This window comes from Daucus carota, chromosome 1 (genome assembly GCF_001625215.2).
Source record: "Daucus carota subsp. sativus chromosome 1, DH1 v3.0, whole genome shotgun sequence".
Taxonomy (NCBI): Eukaryota; Viridiplantae; Streptophyta; class Magnoliopsida; order Apiales; family Apiaceae; genus Daucus; species Daucus carota.
The window spans coordinates 35535724-35555975 of NC_030381.2; the positions used below are offsets into that span (position 1 = coordinate 35535724).

The window sequence follows — 20252 nt, forward strand, 5'->3', positions numbered from 1 at the left end:
TAAAATTCGTCCCGGGCTAAAAACCTTAGAAAAATAAAAATTTACTTATTATTTTTTTATCAACTGGGGCTGGCGCCGGGGCCAGCCCCCCTTGGTTCCGCCCCTGCATACACGTGTCATTATATTATTATTGTGTGCTAGATTGCTCCATGTCAAGGTGTCCCCTCTAGAATCATTATAAATAAGGATTCATCGTAAGTGTTCAAAACCTTTAGTCTTACATATTTTCTAAATATTAAACTTGTGTGCATTTGAAGCAGGCTTCTGTACGAATATGTTCAATTCGAGCATATTGTGATTTGGGTTACTAGCATAGTAGCATCATGTAATTGCTGACCATATGTGCACAAACAAAGGCCATCATTTTTCTACAATCTTTTTTTATAATCGCAAAAAATAATTTGTATAATAGATGTTCAAATAGCGGATATAGGTGATAGGTTAGGATATTTCAATTTTTAATTCATCATAATTGATCTAATAATGTTTATTTATTTATTTTTAAATTTGTATTATGACGGCTTTTTCTAGTATTCTTCACTGAACTAGATAGATTCCCGCTGTTTGATTTTTTAGTAATCCTACAAAGTGTCAAGGTACACCCCAAGAGTACATAAGTTGAAGAACGCCAAAAAATCTGCATTCAGAAATTTTTTAGTACAGCAATTTTATGTAGCATCACCTTAAGGCTTAATCAAGAAACATAGTTTTTCTTTACAGGGTACAATTTGCTTCAATGTAAAGATGCATAAAGTCTGAAACCCATCTGAGAAGCAAATGGAGCTTGTGACGTTAACGACTCACTAATGCAGTTTCAGACCCAAGAGTAATATCCAGCGAAATGAGAAGAGGAACCAACTAAACAGCAAAAGATAAAGAGGACATATGAGAAAGAGAGAAATAGCGATTACATAGTTGTGGTTAATGTAAGATCCCCCACGACATATGGAAGGTGAAATAGATTAACAAGGTTCGTCTACTTCCGCATAACTATACAAAAACTTCTGCCAAATAGTTATCCTGCTTAATATTTTTTGAAGCCCAACAGCTACCACCTAGAAATCTTCCTGTGTAAACAGAAACTAGAAGTTAGTATATAAGCCGAAATATCTATCATGTTGATGTTGAAGAGTAGTTGGGGACTTTCACCAACACATTAAGGTTTTAGATGGACTAGTTACTTAACATGGTATAAGAAGCAGGTTTAGGAGGGGACTCGAAAGACTTGAGATTTTCTTGAGGTATCCGTGTACAATATACAGGGGACAAAAATAAGTAATTACCTGAAATAACAATGGAACTCACATGTAACTGCAATCTGCCATATGGTTTTATTTCTGGCTCTTCTTTAGCAGAATTCCGATTTTCTTCAGCATGTTTCCATTCTTCTTCTTTGGAGACTCGTCGTCCATGTCCTCTGAAAAGGGTGAACTCAACTTTCCTCCAATGGTATGATAGTTGTTGTCAAGAGAACCACTCCTCTCAATCTTGCCATTATTACCAGTCGTAAGCATAGCAGCAGCTGCCTCAGCCGCTTTCCTCCACTGATCAGATTGCACCTTCAATCTCCTCAGTTCAGCTTCCATCTCCGCATTTGCCGCCTGAGCTGCATCCAGCTGTTCAGTAACTCGAGCTGTCTTCCTACTACTTTTATCAGCTTCCTCTGTCAAATAACTGAGCTTCATTAGTGCTTCCCGCTCTGCATCCCTTGCTGCTTCAGCTAGTTCCAGGGTCTCGTCATTCACCTTGTCTTTCTCTAGCTCTCTCTTCTCTATTTCCATCTTCAGTGTCTCATTTTCCTCTGTGATGCCCTGCAATTTAATCTCTTTGTCCAGCAAACTCGCTTTCAATTCCACTAAATCCTGCTCAAACTTTTTCACCTCTAATTCAAGTTCAGACTCTCTTCCAGACAACTGATTCTCCATAACCTTTAAATGTAAGCCTTGATTCTCCTCCGATATGGTGTGGAAATTTGTTTCCTTGTCCATCAGCTTTGACTTTAATTCTTCAACATCAGATTTTGCCGAGTTCAAAATTGCCTCTAATTCAGCTTCACGCTTGCGAGATTCTAACTTGGTGTGCTCCACTACTTCATATGCACTTCTGATCTGCAGTGTGCTTTGGATATATTCTTCCTGATATCTTCTTTCAGCTGCCTCTAATTCAGACCTTAACTGAACTACCTCAGATTTAACATTGTTAAGCTCCTTTTCGACCTCACCTGATTTCTCATATTCATCACTTTCCTGAGCAACTGTGATACTCCCTGAAGGATCTGCTGTACTTTTGCTGCTTTCACTGGCAAATTCCTTCTGAAGTTTGCTTACAAGTCCCTCCAGATGAAGAACTTGATTTTTGGATTGCTCCAATTCCACAGCAACAGAATTGTAAGCTTCCTTAGCTTTCAGGCCTTCAGACCTTAATGTTTCCTCAGTTGATCTTGCCATCACTAACTGCGATTCAGTTTCTTTGACAGCTTCCAATGCCTGAGCTTTAGATTCTTCACAATCACTTAGCTCATGTTTCAGACTCTCAACCAGATTTAGTGTTTCACTTAGTTCCTGCCTTAAGCTCTGTACCTCAGCATGAGCTGATTCTGCACGCCTAGCATAAGTAGCTTCAGATTCAGCTACTCGCTCAAGTTGCATCTTTAACTTCTGTATATCATTCATGGCAGAAGACAAGGCAGCAGAGTCTATTGAGTGATGTTTCTGGACAGCTTCAAGTTCAGACTGCCATGCTCTATCTCGATCCTGAGAGATTTTACGCAGTTCTTGAACTCGAGAATCCTCAGAAGCAGAAAGTTCATGTATCTGCTGTTCAGACTCCTCAAGCTTTGCTGACATAGCATCCAGCTGTTTCTTTGCTTCTTCATTGTCTAGCTGAGCCTGCTTCTTCAATGACTCAGATGACTTCAGCTGGTCATTTGCCTTTTTCAGTTCCTCTTGCAGCTGACTAAGCTGATTTTCCAGATCAGATATTCTTCCAGGTCGTTTCTTCGCCTGTTTAAGGTTCATAAATTTGTCAATTCCTAAATATTACAATGAAAGACAAATTCCATTCACTAGCCAAAACAATAAGTTACACCAAGGTGGTTACCCATATTTATTTAATCTTTCTATTAAAAAAACCGTGAAGAGCTTAGTTTTGAAAAAAAAGGGAAAATTGCGATCCTGACTGGCATTTTACTGTAAATATTAACAAGAACCTCAAATGATGAGTTATAACATGATACCTCAGATGCTGGACTACGAGGAGATCGGCGATCAGCGATTTTGGGACTTCTTGCTACAGGTGTCCTTGTTGCTGGAGAGGGAACTGAATCGGAGTCTGCCCCTGTCGTCTTCTGCTGCTTATTACTTCGGGGTGTAGCTGGCGATGACCTTTGAGGCACTTCCAAGGATCCAGTTCTGATCTCGAAGTGGAAAATTATTAAGTTTAGATACCAAACAGAAGAATACAAAACCATGACTAACATGAAATACTGTACTCAAACATATTCATCACATTATATCTGAATCATATAAAGATTATACAGACATTGCATGACAGATTTACTGAATCAATAACTACTTTACTAGTATAACATACTACTTGCTTTATGATTCAATTCAAACCGAGCTTATATAAGAAAATGTGTGCTGCAGAATGCCAGCACAGAAAAACTTGTTAGCAACCAGAAGTTTTTTACAAACAGGACATGCTCAGATTAAGTACAAAGGTTTACCTTGTCTTTGGTGTCTGCATATTAGAATTCCTCAGAAAGAAGATATATCACTCTACGCTGAAGGCCCACCTACTCAACTGCACAAAGACCTGCGGCAGCTTAGAGGAATCCTTGTGGGAGAAAGAACAAAACAAAATTTATATTTATACAAATTGTAGAAAGCAAAATACTGAATTATATGATACTACATTGAATCCCAACAACTAATCCATAAATATTACCTAAAACCAAAACAAACAAACTGCACCAATCCCTTCAAAGAAACTCCACATAAACAAACTCCACTCCCAACAACCAAAACCGAAACAGAAGGAAACAACTTTAAAAGAAAATAAAAAAGCAAAAAAGTAAGCATCCGAGGACAGACAAATATGACTTACAAGCCATCTCTACACCTTTTTAATTATACTTGTTTTTTACTCATGCGCTTAAGTAATTATCTAACAACATTATTAATCCAACAGCATTAGGATAAGTAGTCATCATTATCCACAAAGCATACCTTAAAAGACTTTGATTAGTTTAGCAATACAATAATGGCATAAAAGAAAGATATGGCCATAGCATAATAATATATAGTTACATTTTCTGCAAATACAAAACACACATTAAACTTCCTTATTTTACTGACATGGGCCTGGCCTTCTGTAAGACAAATCTTATTATTGTGTAATAATGCCAATTAACAGACCCGGTTATATTATGAGTTTAAGATGAAATTGAACAAGATTTAAAACTATAAGCTTTGACTTGTGCCGGACAATAGGTTGAGGAAAATAGAGTAAAACAAACACTAAAGTTGAATAGCAATGCAGATCTACACAAGTTGAGAACAAGAAATGCATTATACAGGCACAAAGAAGCACACATACTGAGGGCGAGAATGAGAGAGGGAGGGGGAGAGAGAGAGAGAGAGAGAGGGAGGGAGGGAGAGGGAGAGAGAGAGAGAGAGAGCAATGGTGAAGTAAAAACAAAGAGAGAAATGAAGAATGTGGTGGGAGAGATACCTGAAAAGATGAAGCTGCGGCTGCGAAACGAACAGAGAGAGAGACACTGTGTGTGTGTGTGTTTGAAATTGAGAAATAAAATGGGGGGAGCAGATGAATAAAGAAACCCTAAACAAGCTTGGTCTGCTCCACTCGCGTTGTTGTTTCCCAGTATTAGTATGTACACAAATTTCAAGAACACATTATATTGCATTACATTACTATTATCTTTGGTTCTCTCTCTTTGGCTTCGCGTCTCAGTCTTCTTGTCAGTGGGGAGAGTGTGTAAGAAAAAGACACTGTAGTTGTATAGTACTTGTACGTTTTTCAAACTGACCGCTTTTACGTTACTCGCACTAACGCTCTTCTCCTTTGTCGCATAACTACGCGCACAATTTTGTCCAACTTCATTTAAAAATGAAGAGGGCCGCATGTACCATTTGGAAACTAAAATCATACCCCTCCGTCCCCTGAGTTTATAAATCGAGGACCGGAACGACACGGATTTTAATGTTTTTTTAAAATAAAACTTTAAATGTTATATTTTAATTTTGAAAAAATAATTTAAAAATAAGTTATAAAATTATATTTTATAAAAATATTATAGTGCGTGTCGAGTAGTGAAAGAGTAAAAAAAACGTATATAATAAAATGGAACAGAGAAAGTATATTGTAGAATATTCGCTTAAAGTTATTTTGATTTAAGTTCAAATTAGTTATCATTTTTTGTAATTATTTTTACAAGAGGAAGGTGAATAATTAAAAAATATTTAACACACATTCTTGGAATGAATATCATATATATTATATCTTTATATTTCTAAAGTAATTATACACATAATCAAAAGAATATACCGATTCACAATTTTTTAAACAAAATGTCTGATAAGCTATAATTACTGTCATTAAATATACTTCAATATGTATGAGTATTAGTGTATCTTTACAACTTTTTTTGAAAGAAAAAAAAAAAAGTTGTAAAGATACACTAATACTCATACATATTGAAGTGTATCTTTACAACTAGTTAAATCTTTAATGAATATTAACTGTATATTCATTTTTGTTTTATCTTTCAAAATTTTATATTTATACAAAACTTTTATTTTATTTCTAAAAAGTGTCATAAAACATAGAATAAATTTTTTATCGAATTTTATATGACAACTTTTAAATGATTTCGTCCTACAAATAATAATGAGGCCCTCTGCATGCACACTAATTTTCAAATTAAAATCAGTCATATAACTTAAATCAACCAAATTAATATTTAATAATAAATTTAATATTATTAAAAAATATACTCCCTCTGTCCCATTTAATTGTATACGTTTCTTTTCAACTGCTCGACACGCATTTCAATACTCTTATAAAATATAGTTCCGTAACTTATTTTTGAGATTTTTTTTTTCTGAATAAAAATATAACATCCAAACTTTAATTCAGAAAAAGAAAATTTTAAAAATAAATTACACAACTACACTTTACAGGAGCATTAAAGTCCGTGCCGCGTCCCCGTCCCCCAATGTATACTACTCAGGGGGACGGAGGGAGTAGTAATTAAAAATAAAAATAAATGCTACAATACTTTGATAAATCATAAATGTGAATATTTTAATTTCCTGGTTAGTGATTAATGTATTGTTATAATAACTGTGTATTATATACAAATTACTAGATGTAATAAATGCTTAAAACTCATTCACATCAGCTGTCCTGTCAACTACTCCCTCTGTTTTGAAATATAAGTCATTTGACTTTTTTGCACACGTTTCTAAGTCCTTTAACCGCATGCTAAAAATTATTATTTTTGAAATTTTTTTTTTTTGAATAAAAATATATTATTGATATTATTATCCAAAAAAAGAAAATTTCAAAAACAATAATTTTAAGCATGCGGTCAAAAAACTTAAAAATACATACAAAAAAGTCAAACGATCTATATTTCAAAACGGAGGGAGTATTAGCCAGATGTATTAAATACATATTAAATTGTGCCTGAGGGTAAAGGTTAGCCAGCCCCTTTTTAAAATATATATTTCATGATTCGCATTCTGGTACTTATAAAAAACATTTTCTTACTCTCTTAACATAAAAAATTATAAATACCTAATATAAATGGGCTAAATTATCCATTTTCAAAAGATGTTAGAGCATCTCCAACGGCGTTGGCTATAATCGTTGGTTAAATTGGATCTGTAAGATATTATGTAAAATTTGCTGAACCTGTAAGAGCATCTCCAACGACGTTGGCTATAATCGTTGGCTAAATTGGACATGTAAGACATTATGTGAAATTTGCTGAACCTGTAAGACATTTTGCTTCAATGATACCGGCTATATTGGTTGACTATAATTTAAAAATAGTATGTTATTAGTATTTTAAATTGTTAAAATAGAATATATCATTTCAATATGGTAATAAATGATGTACAATCTTCCTACAGATTTTCTTACAGACCTGTAGAGGTTCGACAAATTTAGCCATAGGAGGTTGGCTAAATTTATAGACAACAGCTGAGCATGGTTGGAGTTGTGTTTTTGGAGCTGTTGGCTAAATTTTTTTATTTTAAGTATGCCAACTCACTTTTTAGCTAAGGGTTTTAGATGGTTGGAGTCTTGGAGATGCTCTAAGACATTTTGCTACAATGGTACTGGCTATATTGGTTGGCTATAATTTAAAAATAATATGTTATTAATATTTTAAATTGTTAAAATAGAATATATCAGTTCAATATGTAATAAATGATGTACAATCTTTCTACAGATTTTCTTACAGACCTGTAGAGGTTCGACAAATATAGCCATCCATAGGAGGTTGGCTAAATTTATAGACAACAGGTGAGCATGGTTGGAGTTGAGTTTTTGAAGCTGTTGGCTAAATTTTTTTATTTTAGGTATGCCAACTCATTTTTTAGCCAAGGGTTTTAGACGGTATTTTTGACATTCAATATTCAAACCATTATTTTTGTAAACGTATATAAAAGAAATACAATAATCATGTCATCTTGTCCATATCTATTTGGCAAGATAAAACCGCAGGCGGGAACCTGAAAATTCAAAAGGGTCGAGTATATATTCTTTGTGCGCCAAGTTCATTTAGCGGACAGCTAGACTTGTGTCGCGGGATGAGAATGTGCCATATCGCAGTACTGATTAATAACTGGTAAGTGGTAAGTAATAATTGATGAGGCAGAGACAAATAATTTAAACTTCCTTGTTGAGTCGGCTATTTCAAAAATCAAAATTAGATGGGTCGCAGCAAAGCAGTGGCAGACCCACCCGGGTGAGCAGGTAATATGAGTAGGATCACCAACTAAAAAACTCGAACAATCAAAATTGCATCGTCAATCTCGCTTTTCTTGTAGCCCTACCAGCAGCAACAATTGCTAAATGCTACCTAAAGATCAACATTTTTACATACAAAGTATACTCCATACCAAGTTATGAGATTCCGCCTCAGTTTGTTTAGAGCATCTCCAATAGTCTCTTAAGTCATTCCTCAAATATAATATAAAATATTCACTCTTAACAATTTAATGTATATTCATCTCCAACAACACTCTTTACATCCACTCTTAAACAATATTTTATTATTAAATGAATAGGACTACAATACTAGAGTGGAAAGAGAAAGTGGATGCTTGTATTACTTTATAATAAAATATAACTTAAGAGTGAGTGAGAGACTCTTAAAAGAGAGGAGAGAGAATAGATTCTTAAGGTTTTGAAGAGCCTTTAAGAGTCTATTGGAGCTTCTATTTTGTTAATGCTCTCTATTTTTTTATTTAAGAGCTTGTTTAAAGAGCTTATTGGAGATGCTCTTAGTAGAAGGCTAGAAGCAACTGGATTCTATTTTTCCTAACCTATTTATGTAAACAAATAGAATTATTTTTAAGAAGATGAGGATGCTAATTTTTCTTTCTACTTCTTTTCCAAACACTTTATTATTATTTATTTCTCACTTCTGATCCACTTCTTTACTTAAAAAAAAACCATTTTTTTAAATTCATCCAAACAATAATTAATCAATTTTTAAAACGCTGATATTTTTACGTGGATAACGAGAAGGATTCCTTTGATTGGGTTTTTACTCAATACATTAATTTTATTAGTTACTACTTGCTACTCATCTAGATTTTATTGTAGGACTTTTTAATCTTATTGACAAAATTTTAAAATTGTTTTCTGTTGTGACTCGGACTGTCGGACATGCTCCCCCGTTCATACTTCACAGAGACCTGGCCAACCTCCCCCCTTCATAGTGATACCTATAGTAGGCTATAATAGTAGGATGCATTTCACTGATAACGATATATAAATAATAAAAATTGTTTAATTTTTACTGAAAGCGAAAATAAAACGCAGCAGAAAACAGAAAAGTACAAAATTAAGGAAGTTCATACTTCATACTACTTCATTATGCACATACAACTCTGAACACACAGTATACTGAATCCATGGTTCCTCTCCGGCTCTCCCTCAGAGTCTTAAAGACACTCGCTAATGTCCCTCCCCTTTCTTTATACTATAATATGACTATATCATCCAAATTTGTTGCTGCTACATTTTATCCTTCGAATATAAGCGTTATCCTTTAATTATAAGCCATCATCGAGAAAAGTTGACAACAGCAGCCCTTGAACAAACTCACATTTCCTAGCTCTCTCTTCATGGTCCTTGTCCGAAAGCACAGGCTGCGGAGCTTTTCTGTTATCAAGCCACATGCATTATATTAGAGATATCTTGTAAGAGTGTTCCGATGATGATATTATCTTTACATAATAAAGATGATGATATTATCTTTACAGAATAAAGATGGTGTGCCCATACCAGTGACCAGAACACTTGTCTACTAAGTACTAAAAGGGTTTCTGCTGATTTAAGATCAGTAAGATAGTTCAGAACTGTTAGGATCTTTTTCAACTAGCAACTAAAACATCTCACTTCTCAAAATTTAGAAGAAAAAAAAAACAACAAAAAACTGTATGCATGACTTGTCAGTTTTACTCTGCGAAGACAACTAAGAAACTTGAACTCTTGAACTTGGACGTGAGTGTGTATTCCTCAAAGCTACCTTTTAAAAAGAAAATGTCCAGCAGACACAACCCAGTTCCTGGCAATTTTATCATGTCGTGTACTAAATGCTAAATACAAACCCTTGTACTTTGATGTGTATGTAACTTTTTCGTGCGACACCAAATTAAGTAGATACATTTTTATTATTGTTTATCACATATATTAGCACAAATATATATAATCACATCATATATTATGTATATATGTGTATATATATATATATATATATATATATATATATACAGTTATACACACACACACAGTATCTACAATAAATATTAAATATAAATGTACTTGTTTTATGAACTTCCGTGCCGTGTTGTGTACCCAGACACGACACTAAATCTCATTGTGTATTCCCTGTTCGTGTACCTAAAAGGTAATAATAAGCACTAGATTTTGGTGTCGTTTGTATCATGATGCAGGGTCTAGTTCCAACCATCCTGCCACACATTTCTTACATATTAAACCAATGTTATTACTCTTAAAAATATATATAAGAACATCTACTTCAACTTCAAATGGCATCTAAGCAATCACCTTAGTTGCAAAGTTTAGCGGCTTAATTTATCACATACAAAAAATTAATAAAAAGATGCAATTTCTTCTTTGCAACAAATATTTGTCCATAAAAATACTACTCCCTCTGTCCCTCTCATTTCTTTACACTTTTTTTGCATTGCTCGACACGCATTTTAAGGCGCATATAAAATATAGTTTCATAATTTTTTTAAAAAATTTTTCTTTTTTGTATAAAAAATTTAGATAATAAATACTTATTCAAAAGAAAAAAAAGTTCGAGATAATTTATCACACTATATTTACGAGAGCATTAGAATGCGTGTCGAGCCCCTGTCCCCCAATGTAAACAATTGAGGGGGACGGAGGGAGTATTGAATATATCTACAAGAGTCCTGGTCCCCGGCATGTGTATGTTGCGGACCTCTTATATAACATATCATTTTCCGACCGTTGGATGAATATTCAAGGGCCAGGATTATAACATTTTTTGTAACACATTCAATGTTTTTTTCCCGCTGGACAAGTAAAATGCTCATTTTGATCGTCTAGCTGTAGAAAACCAGTTAACGGACAAATAATCATTTTCCTCGTCCAGCGGGAAAAAAACGCTGAACGTATTAAAAAATGTTACTCCCTCCGTCCCCCTCAATTCTTAACATCGGGGGACGGGGGCGTGGCACGCACTTTAATACTCCTATAAAGTAGTTTTATAACTTTTTTCTAAATTTTTTTCTTTTCCGAATAAAAATTTGATGTTTAAATTTTTATTCAGAAAAAGAAAATTTTAGAAAAAAGTTATAGAACTATGTTTTATAGGTGCATTAAAGTGCGTGTCGAGCAGTGAAATGTTAAGAAATGAAAGGGACGGAGGGAGTATAATTTTGGGCTGGATATTCATTCAACGACCATAAATTGATACGTTATATAAGAGGTCCCCAGCCTACACATGCTGTAGACCAGGACCCTATCTACAAATCATTTGAACAAAATGTGTTTTAAATAGTTATAGTTGAGTAAGACAAGGAGGTAACGCCGTAATGGTGACAAATATGCAATGTTTTAATTCCATTTATGTCAAGATTACTTCCCCAAACGATTACATCCTGTCGATGATTATTCCACGGATAATTAAGGTGCTGACATATTTTATCTTATACCGCTAAGTTACTAACAAACTTGGATAGGTAAAAAATTCCTTTTACTTGAAGAAAAGAAGAAAAGGGAATCTATCAAGAATGATACTAGGCAGCAACCTAGACCTAGTCACCTGCCTAGAGAAATTTAAACAACTACGTATTAGCAGATACGTACAAACAATTACATATAATTGCTTCCAACCTATTGCATGTTCAAGAGATAATTTCGTCCAGTTTCATTTTCTAAATATGATTTCAAATGTCAACTAAAATACCTTCACAAATGATTAAAAAACTATAAGTTAGACACTTCGACCACAACTCATACCTTTTTGAGGAGCTCTCGACAAAGTTATCTTCTACAGAAAATGCTTTATCTGAAGAATGAGGTTGAATGTTTACTGGATCATCATTTGCAGGTGGATTGTACATAAAAGAAGATAACAATGGATCAGCTTCTGTATTAGCAGAAGAAACCAAGCCGGATGATCCCTGAAGAAGAGAATGCAAATTCCCTTCCCGCAACTCTTTCCTGAAGAAAGACAGTGTTGAATTGGATCCACCCTTACGGTAACGCCTCTTTCGCTGCACGTAGATATTAGTCAAGGAAAAGCAAAAGCGCAATGAAGTTGTTGGCTAAAATTCAAAAAGCTGTTACTGGCATTAAGTTACCATTAAAACAGTGGAAATAACATTCTCCAGGCATATTACAACTTAATTTATCTAGTGGAGAGAATATATTAGAATATGTGTATAATATACACTAATATACGATGTACGAGAGCAAGCAGGTAGACATAGTGAAAAAATAATTTCATATATACATATTCCGCATCAAGCACCAAGAAGATTTGTGGTTTCTCTAATGCCTGACATTAGATGAACATTTTTTCTAATAATAAGCTATACCACCAACAAAAACTGGACTAGTATCTAGAGAGTTACATGACCACAAAAGCTAAGGAAAATTTGTCACCTGTGATAGGGAGACGTAATTATTATCGTTATTATCTTTTCTGTGCACAGGCAGAACTAAGTTCGTTATGTGATGTGATGCCCATTTATACATGAACCTAGCATTTTCTCGTTATGTACTTATGACACTGTTTTACACAATACCATGCAATACACGGGATGCTGCACACCAAGGAAAAAGAAGTGTACTTACTAAAACATTATTGCAAATTATCCATCTATTGGCAAGGACTATCATTCAAACTCTTCCTCGTTAGACAAAAGTTGAACATTTCTCAAGGGAAAAAAACTGCTTACAAAAGTCACGTCTTTTTATTCAGTTTTTTCTTTTGACCTGCGAGCATATCTTAGACACTGAAACCATTAATAAAATGTGAACTTACTGGCTAGAGTACTCCCTATCTTTAGTACCAATAATAATTCAACAAGACAATAGTGAACTATGTTACCCGGACTCGGCTAAAAGTGTCCAACATGGATACGTGTCCGATTGTCGGACTCGGCAATAATTTGAAAATTTTACATGTTTTTAGCCTAAAGTGTCGGAGTGTCCATACCCATGTCCGAGTGTCAAGTGTCCGACACGGGTACTCGAGACAAAATGAAGAGTCCGGGTAACATAGATAGTGAACATACACAGATATATTACATAATGCAACAACATATATCTCAAGGCCTACATTAAAAGTTAAAACCAATATATGTAAAGGATATCTTTAAAAGACTTCCATGTTGCATTGTGATGTGGCTAACAAGATCCATCCCAACCTTCATTGCACATATTGGACATGCCTGCATCACAATAGAAATTATATATATAACTAACACTAGTATTAAAAAGAAATCGGAAAAATATCTTAGTAGCATAAAACAAAAGAACCCTGAAAATTTTTTGACGTGCATATAACGTGGCCACTAAAGGACGAATAGATCTTGAGTGGCAACTAATATTTACACTGCTATTGACATGCCAAACATAGAAGCAAATATTTGTTTCAAAATAGACACACCCAAAAAGATCTCTGCAGCAAGTATTCAGGACAGTAATGCAACATTGATACCTAGACGATAGTATCAACAAATTTATATAGTGCCCCCCCCCCCCCCCCCCCCCCCACACACACACACACAAAAAAAAAAAAAAAAAAAAAATCTCCACCCTGTCTCTCCTCTGTAGCTCAAAAATGTATCATTTTAAGAAAGAGAACTCATATATAAGACCAGATCTCCCTGTTGAAGATATAATGAGTGTCTAGATCGTATTCAGACTGCTAAAAAGATTGATCAGGCTATGAAACTTGAGCAATTCTACATTAAGGAGTCAGAAAATATTTCACAACAATGGAACTACACAATTTAATAAGAAAAGATGTAGTGGATTTTTCAATGATTTAAAAGGTCTACTGAATAGCAACTTTGATATTTTTGTCTTAATAAACACCTTACCTTTTAAGGTATTTCCTATAGCAGGGAAATTCCTCTAGCCCAGTGTATGTACCCAACACCAAAATAAGGGCAAAACTGAACCCAAAATGTTAACACCGATACACATTAATGTAGCTTTGAACTTTATTACGTATAAATAAAACTGGACAGTAAATATTTTATAAAATAAAAATGGGTTTAATCACCTTCAGATCCCCCACAATATCAATCCAGTCTATTTAAGCTATCTCATATCTTAAGCTAGGTTACCCAGTATCTTTATTTCACCTCGAGTGCGGGAATCCTACAAATTCAGACATGGTTATGGATGCTCAATTTGGGCATAATACATTCCAAAAATTGAGAATACTGCTGAGAGCAGTACCTGGACAGGCTTTCATATATGACACTATCAGCTCAATCAGGGGCACATGAATTTTACATGTTAATAGGGAAATCTACAACCGACTACCAGCAATGGAATCCCGACATAATATCAAAAAAAACACTCTAATTGCACCTCCACTCTCATTCTCACTAGTACTACCAAAAGTAAAGCAACAACCACAAAATTTCAACCAAACAGTAACTCAAAAGTCAAAATAGCAAAACCCTATAGTATCCAGAACCTTAAGAAACTCATACGCTGCAAGCAAGAACTAAGCTCGCATAACTACTCTCTCTCTCTCTCTCTCTCTCTCTCACACACACACACACACGAAGCAGATAACTTTAGGCCACATACATGAACACAGACACACAAAGCAACAGAATATGAAGTATTAATAAAATAAAAGATACCCCATTCTTGGCTTCCACCATATGCTCCTCATCAATATGACAACACAATCCCACCATATCGAAATCCTCAGCACAAAAAGGGCACATATACTCAGGCCTCGTCTCTTCATCCCCTTCCATCTCCTCTTCTTCACTAAAAGGATCTGCACACACACAATCAACACACACCCTTCAATTTCAATTTCCTCCAAAAACATAAAAAAAATTCACCACAATTCACAAATTAAAAAAAAAAAAAATCAAAAAATCAAAACTTTGTACTCAAAACCCAAATATTAAAGAAAACCCAGATCAAGAACCATCAAATCAAGAATGTCTACACAAAATTTATGCTACAATTCAATTTCACAAAATTAAAAATGACCTGATAGAAACTGATAACGCTTGGAAGAAGTAGAGATACGAGCCCCAAAATCAGAGTCCATTATCTAACACTGAATTATATATAAAATTAAAATTCAACTAGGTTTCTTTAGATGATGTAAAGGTCCCTCCTTTATAAATTGTTGTGTGTATATATAATGATGTGTATGTATAAATATAAAATTGGAAGTCTTGAAGAAAAGAAGACAGAGAGCAAGCGGAGAAACTCTCTTCCCAGTCTCTACCAAGCTTTCGTCGTCCAACACTGTGATATTAATTTTATAAGTAATATTATTCTATCAAAAGTATTTATTTATTTTGAAGAAATAGCTCTACTATCGAAGTCTTTATTTATTTTTCTTTTAGCTTTTAATATTAAATAAATAAATGTCAGCCTGCATTAGTATTTAACCGATTTTTTCAATATACAATTAAGATTTTTAACTTATTTGCTCAAAAAGAAAAGAAAAAAAAGAATTTTAACTTATCTTTCATATTATTGTAAAACTGCTCTAATTTAATTTAGTTAGTACTCCCTCCGTCCCACAGGGTTGTTAACGTTCACTGTTTGCACGCATTTTGAGGCTCTTATAAAGTATAGTTCTATAATGTTTTTTTAATTTATTTTTTTTCTGAATAAAAGTTTAAACATCAAACTTTTATTCAGAATTTTTTTTATAAAAAAAAAACTCATGCAACTATATTTTATAGAGTTCTTAAAAAGCGTGCCAAAAAGTGATGTTAACAATCCAACGGGACGGAGGGAGTAATATGTATGGGAATTAGACGGAATAAAAATTAATTGAAAATAATTAGATTGATTGGTAATTAATAAGATAAATTAATTAAATAATTGAAGATTTAATTAATTTGGGAGCTACCTTATAGGTAATACCTAATTTATTTTGGTTCACCATTCATATTGCTGATAAATTTAAAAATAAATAATATGAATTGGAAAATAATATATGAAATAATAATGTTCGTTTCTATAAAACAAACCACTTAAGTGATGACCTGCTAGTGTGTGAGAAGCCACCAGCTGGGTGATTGGTTTGTCAGCTTTTGCAATTGTGAGGAGTCGAGTTTATGGGTACGTGTCAGATTGTGATTGATTGGTCACAAGAGTTCTGTACATCTCTTGGTCATAATTCACCTTCATGAGCTGTAAAAAAAGACCTTTGATTTTGACATGTGACTTTTACTGTTTATGTTTTTCACATAATCTATGGTGTATTGCAAAATATTTTTAATTGTTTTTTTTGATTTTTTTCTAAATAAAAGTATGAAGTATAAACATTTATTCACTAGAGTTAGGTTCAATGGAGAACCCTTTTTTTGGAGACCGTGGAGACCATTTATGTTCTGCAAGTAAAAAATTGCATAAAATTATTACAGAACTCATAATTTTGCGAATCATGTTGTACAAAGATAATTATATCATTTAAAATGTTGAATATCATGTATGTTTTGCATGTAGAATATTACAAAATGTTTTATCCTGCAAAATATGTTTAGTTTGCAGAACATTTGTTTAATTTGCAGAACATACACATTCTACTTCATGTTCTTTAATAATTTTAATGAATTAGTGATATTTGTAGAACATATTTCATAAAGTAATGTATCCTACAGTATTTTAATTTGCAAAATCATGAGTTTTGCAATGTTTTTATGAATATTTTACTTGTGGTCTCCATAGAACTTTACTCTTATTCACTATATAAAACGATGATATTTTCTTATTGTTGGACCTAAATTCGTGGGCTATATTGAGCACGGATGTGGTGGAAAGTAATTAAAATATTTGGGCTTTCCAGTTCATATGCAGGGTCTCTGGCCCATCTTGAGATATGCTGCATCTTTTCCAATCTGGGCTGTAGTAAGGTCATACTCTAATAAAAAACCAATAATACTGGGCCTGGTATTAACTCGTCACTCTCACAGACGTTTATCAGAAAGTAAAAACAAGGCGACCTTTACCGTGTTTTTTTTCTAAAAAAAAAAAGGCCGACCTTTATCGAAATATAAACGTATTGCTACTGGATTTTTATACATCTGTGCCATCTAATTAAATATAATTAAATTTGTTAAAGAATTAGAGTTTGATAAGATAAGGTATGCCGTTTGAGAGTCGACCTCCGAAACTAGGATTCTGACTATCACTTCTCCACTCTTCAAGTTTCATCCTTTATTTATCTTCCTTCTTAGAAAGATGTTCATGTTTTGGGATCAATTGTTGATCCAATTTCACGAGATAAAATTGTTTATATTTTGGGTCATTTATTGATCTAATATCAATTGATGTAATTAATAATTCTGAACATTGGGTTACAGATGCTACTATGATCAGTGATGTAGGCTAAATTGCTCGAAATTTGATTGTAATATTTTTTCGATTTGAGAATTTAAATATTTCATGTGTTAAACAATCTGAAAACAAGGCGACTATATATTTAGCTCGTTTTTTTCTTAATCATATTGTAATTGACAATTCGAGTGTTTGTCTCGGCTCGATTTTAGTTATTTATTAAATTTTTTGCTTTTTCGTTAAAAAAATTGAAATATAAGAAAATGAATAATTATTTGCTGTTTGAATCAATTTATATTATTTAAAAAAGTAATTTTTAAATTTGTTGCGGAAAATTCTCCAAAAATCTCAGAAAATTTGTGAAAAGTTCTCGAGAAAAGGTTTTGGAGAATTTTTGTATAAATTTTTCCCCTATAATTTTTAAGGAAATTTTTATTAAAAACATTCTGCGTAAATTAAAAAGAAATCCTAAGAAAATTTTCATTAGAATTATCAAGAGATTTTTATCCTAAAAATGCCTTAAAATTTCCCAAAAAGAATACCCAAAAAAAATCTCGAGAAATAATTTTAAGACCTTCTTTTTTTTAATAGTTTCTCAAATATAAGTTTCTTGACAAATTTTCATCATAAAAGAAATTATAATGCAAAAGAATTCTTTAAAAAAATCTCCCAAAAAGTTTTTAAAATAAATTTATCGATTTTTTTGTGAAAATATATCTCAAACAAATTCGTAAATTTGATATCAAGAAAAAAACAATGAAAAAATTTATAAATAGTTCATTTTGAAAAATATTGTTATCAAACGAGAAAGAAATTCATCACTTTCTCTCTCAAAAAATTTTATTTTCCCAAAAATTAACAAGCATAAGAAAAAAATAGAAAATATCTACAGAGTCTAACAAAGACATGAACATAGTTTCACAAGTTCAAACCAACTGGCTTATAACCGTGCAATGCGCGGTGGTTAATATATTTGTTATTTTATTATATATATTATAAATTTAGTTAATTTTATAATATGTTTTAGTTAAAAAAACTAATTACTATATTGCTCGATGTTATTTTCGAATATTGAGTTTTTTTAGTTAGAAAATATAAAAAGATAATATATTTCAATTAAAAAGAATACCAATCGAATGACCAAATTTTTAATATTTCGGTATTATTGTGAGGTCATTAGAGTATTTAAAAATAATTTTAATTTTAGTTAGAAAAATATCATCGATTATTTATTTGTAATTATATATAATAATATTTTTTTTCTTATATGATGTTGCCAATATTATTTTAGAAAATCAGCATTTTAGCAAAAAATCAAAAAAGATGATGTGTTTTAGTTAGAAAAAGAATTGATATGTTGGTCAATGTTAATTTAGAAGATCGAGTTGTTTTAGTTAGAAAATATAAAAGATATAATATGTTTGAGTTAAAAAGGATAATTGATTGTATAGATAGACTCATAATTCGGTTCAAATAGACCGACCAAATTTTTAATGTTTCAGTTTTAATAATATAATATACATACGGGAAAGGTTGAAAAAATGTTTTCTTGAAACGGTTTTTTAGAAGAAAAGAAAACGGAGCTTAAGCTGGCTTCTATTGCAACATCCTAAAAGTTGTTTCACCAAGTTGAAAAGAAAGATCCAAGTTGTTTGAACATTTTCAACATTAAAGAAAATATGAAAAGGAACCACCATCCCGATGGTGCCATTGTGGAGTGCACAACTATGACGGTGACACTGAAATGCCAATTTTCATTCTCATGTCAAACTTGAACTCTCTGGTCTATACCAGCTCCCCCGTGTAACTTTTCTCAGGGGACTATGCATTATTGGTTCTAGTTTACTAGTATTATTCACAAATATAATCACAATAATTACTCAAATGTAGATAGTGGTGTAAATGAGGTGAGCCGAACATTAAAGTGCTCGTGCATCGTTTGTCAAAAATAACTGACTGGTCGTAGGTTCGAACTCGAGCTTGGATCGTGATAAAAATATTGTTTGAGGATCGACTTATTAAAGGATAACTCTGTTCACGAATTTCTCGCGAACCACTCACGAACACGTCTCACGAGTTTTTGCTCACGAACCACTCATACACTTACGCTCACGAACATGTCTCGCGATTTTTTCTCACCAAGCGCTTATTAATTTTGTTCACGAGCTTGTTTAATAAACTTTGTTAACGAGCTAGTTTATGCTCATAAATTTATTTACGAGCTTGTTTGTTATTTAATTTAATTAAAAAAATAAATTAAAATTCTAACAAGTTTTTAATTTATTCTCTAAGGAATCATAAATTCATAATAAATCATCCATTAATAAAATTCCCACATCCAGGTTCACGAGCCATAGCCATGTTCACGGGTCGAGTTCACGAACCATGTTTACGAGCTGGTTCATGAACTACGCTCACAAGCTAAGTTCACGAACTCATAATTCAAACTTGTTCGCGAACTATTGAGTCGAACTCTATTGTGCTCAAGTTCGGTTCGTTCATCCTTAAAATAGTGCTCAAGATCGACTCATTTATGAATCGAACCGAACTCGAATCAAACTCGAACCGAACACCAACAAATACTTCCTAAATATAGTTTTATAACACATTTTAAATTTTATTTTTGTTGAGTAAGAATTTAAATATTAAATTTTTATTTATGAAAATAATCTTAAAAATAAATTATAAAAATATATTTTATAATGCACACTCGAGGGTGGACGGAATAATAATATATATCTTAAAAAATGTATTTTAATGAACGAAATTAGGTGACATACCTGCGTTTGGGAGAACTGTTAAAAAAAATGTCCGTAAAAAATGATGTAAAAAAAAGACAATATTAATATTTATATATGGTTCAATTTACAATATAAAAATATATTTTTGATATCTTTGTGATATTCAAAAATAATTTAATCTTCTTA

The 20252-nt window shown here is 32.8% G+C and overlaps 2 protein-coding genes across 9 annotated transcripts; both read right to left on the reverse strand.

The window, feature by feature from the left end:
- Positions 1-859: 859 nt before the first annotated feature.
- LOC108205505 (interactor of constitutive active ROPs 2, chloroplastic) lies at positions 860-5003 on the reverse strand. 8 transcript variants are annotated; one of them, XM_064081706.1, is made up of 5 exons: positions 4735-5003; positions 3728-3804; positions 3236-3410; positions 1306-3002; positions 860-1067 (listed from the first exon to the last, which is right to left on the reverse strand). In XM_064081706.1, exons 2-4 carry the CDS (start codon positions 3745-3747, stop codon positions 1332-1334), a joined length of 1866 nt encoding a protein of 621 aa, XP_063937776.1. In that variant the 5' UTR covers positions 3748-3804; positions 4735-5003; the 3' UTR covers positions 860-1067; positions 1306-1331. The 8 variants fall into 8 exon arrangements, with proteins under 8 accessions (XP_063937776.1, XP_017230981.1, XP_017230980.1 ...); XM_017375492.2 differs by having other exon boundaries at positions 3728-3837; XM_017375491.2 differs by having other exon boundaries at positions 1284-3002; positions 4735-5002.
- Positions 5004-9096: 4093 nt separating this feature from the next.
- On the reverse strand, positions 9097-15279 carry LOC108205348 (protein DEHYDRATION-INDUCED 19 homolog 4). The gene is made up of 5 exons (XM_017375272.2): positions 15016-15279; positions 14652-14794; positions 13140-13217; positions 11779-12041; positions 9097-9423 (listed from the first exon to the last, which is right to left on the reverse strand). The coding sequence occupies exons 1-5, from the start codon at positions 15074-15076 to the stop codon at positions 9315-9317; spliced, it is 654 nt and encodes a 217-aa protein (XP_017230761.1). The 5' UTR covers positions 15077-15279; the 3' UTR covers positions 9097-9314.
- Positions 15280-20252: the final 4973 nt, after the last annotated feature.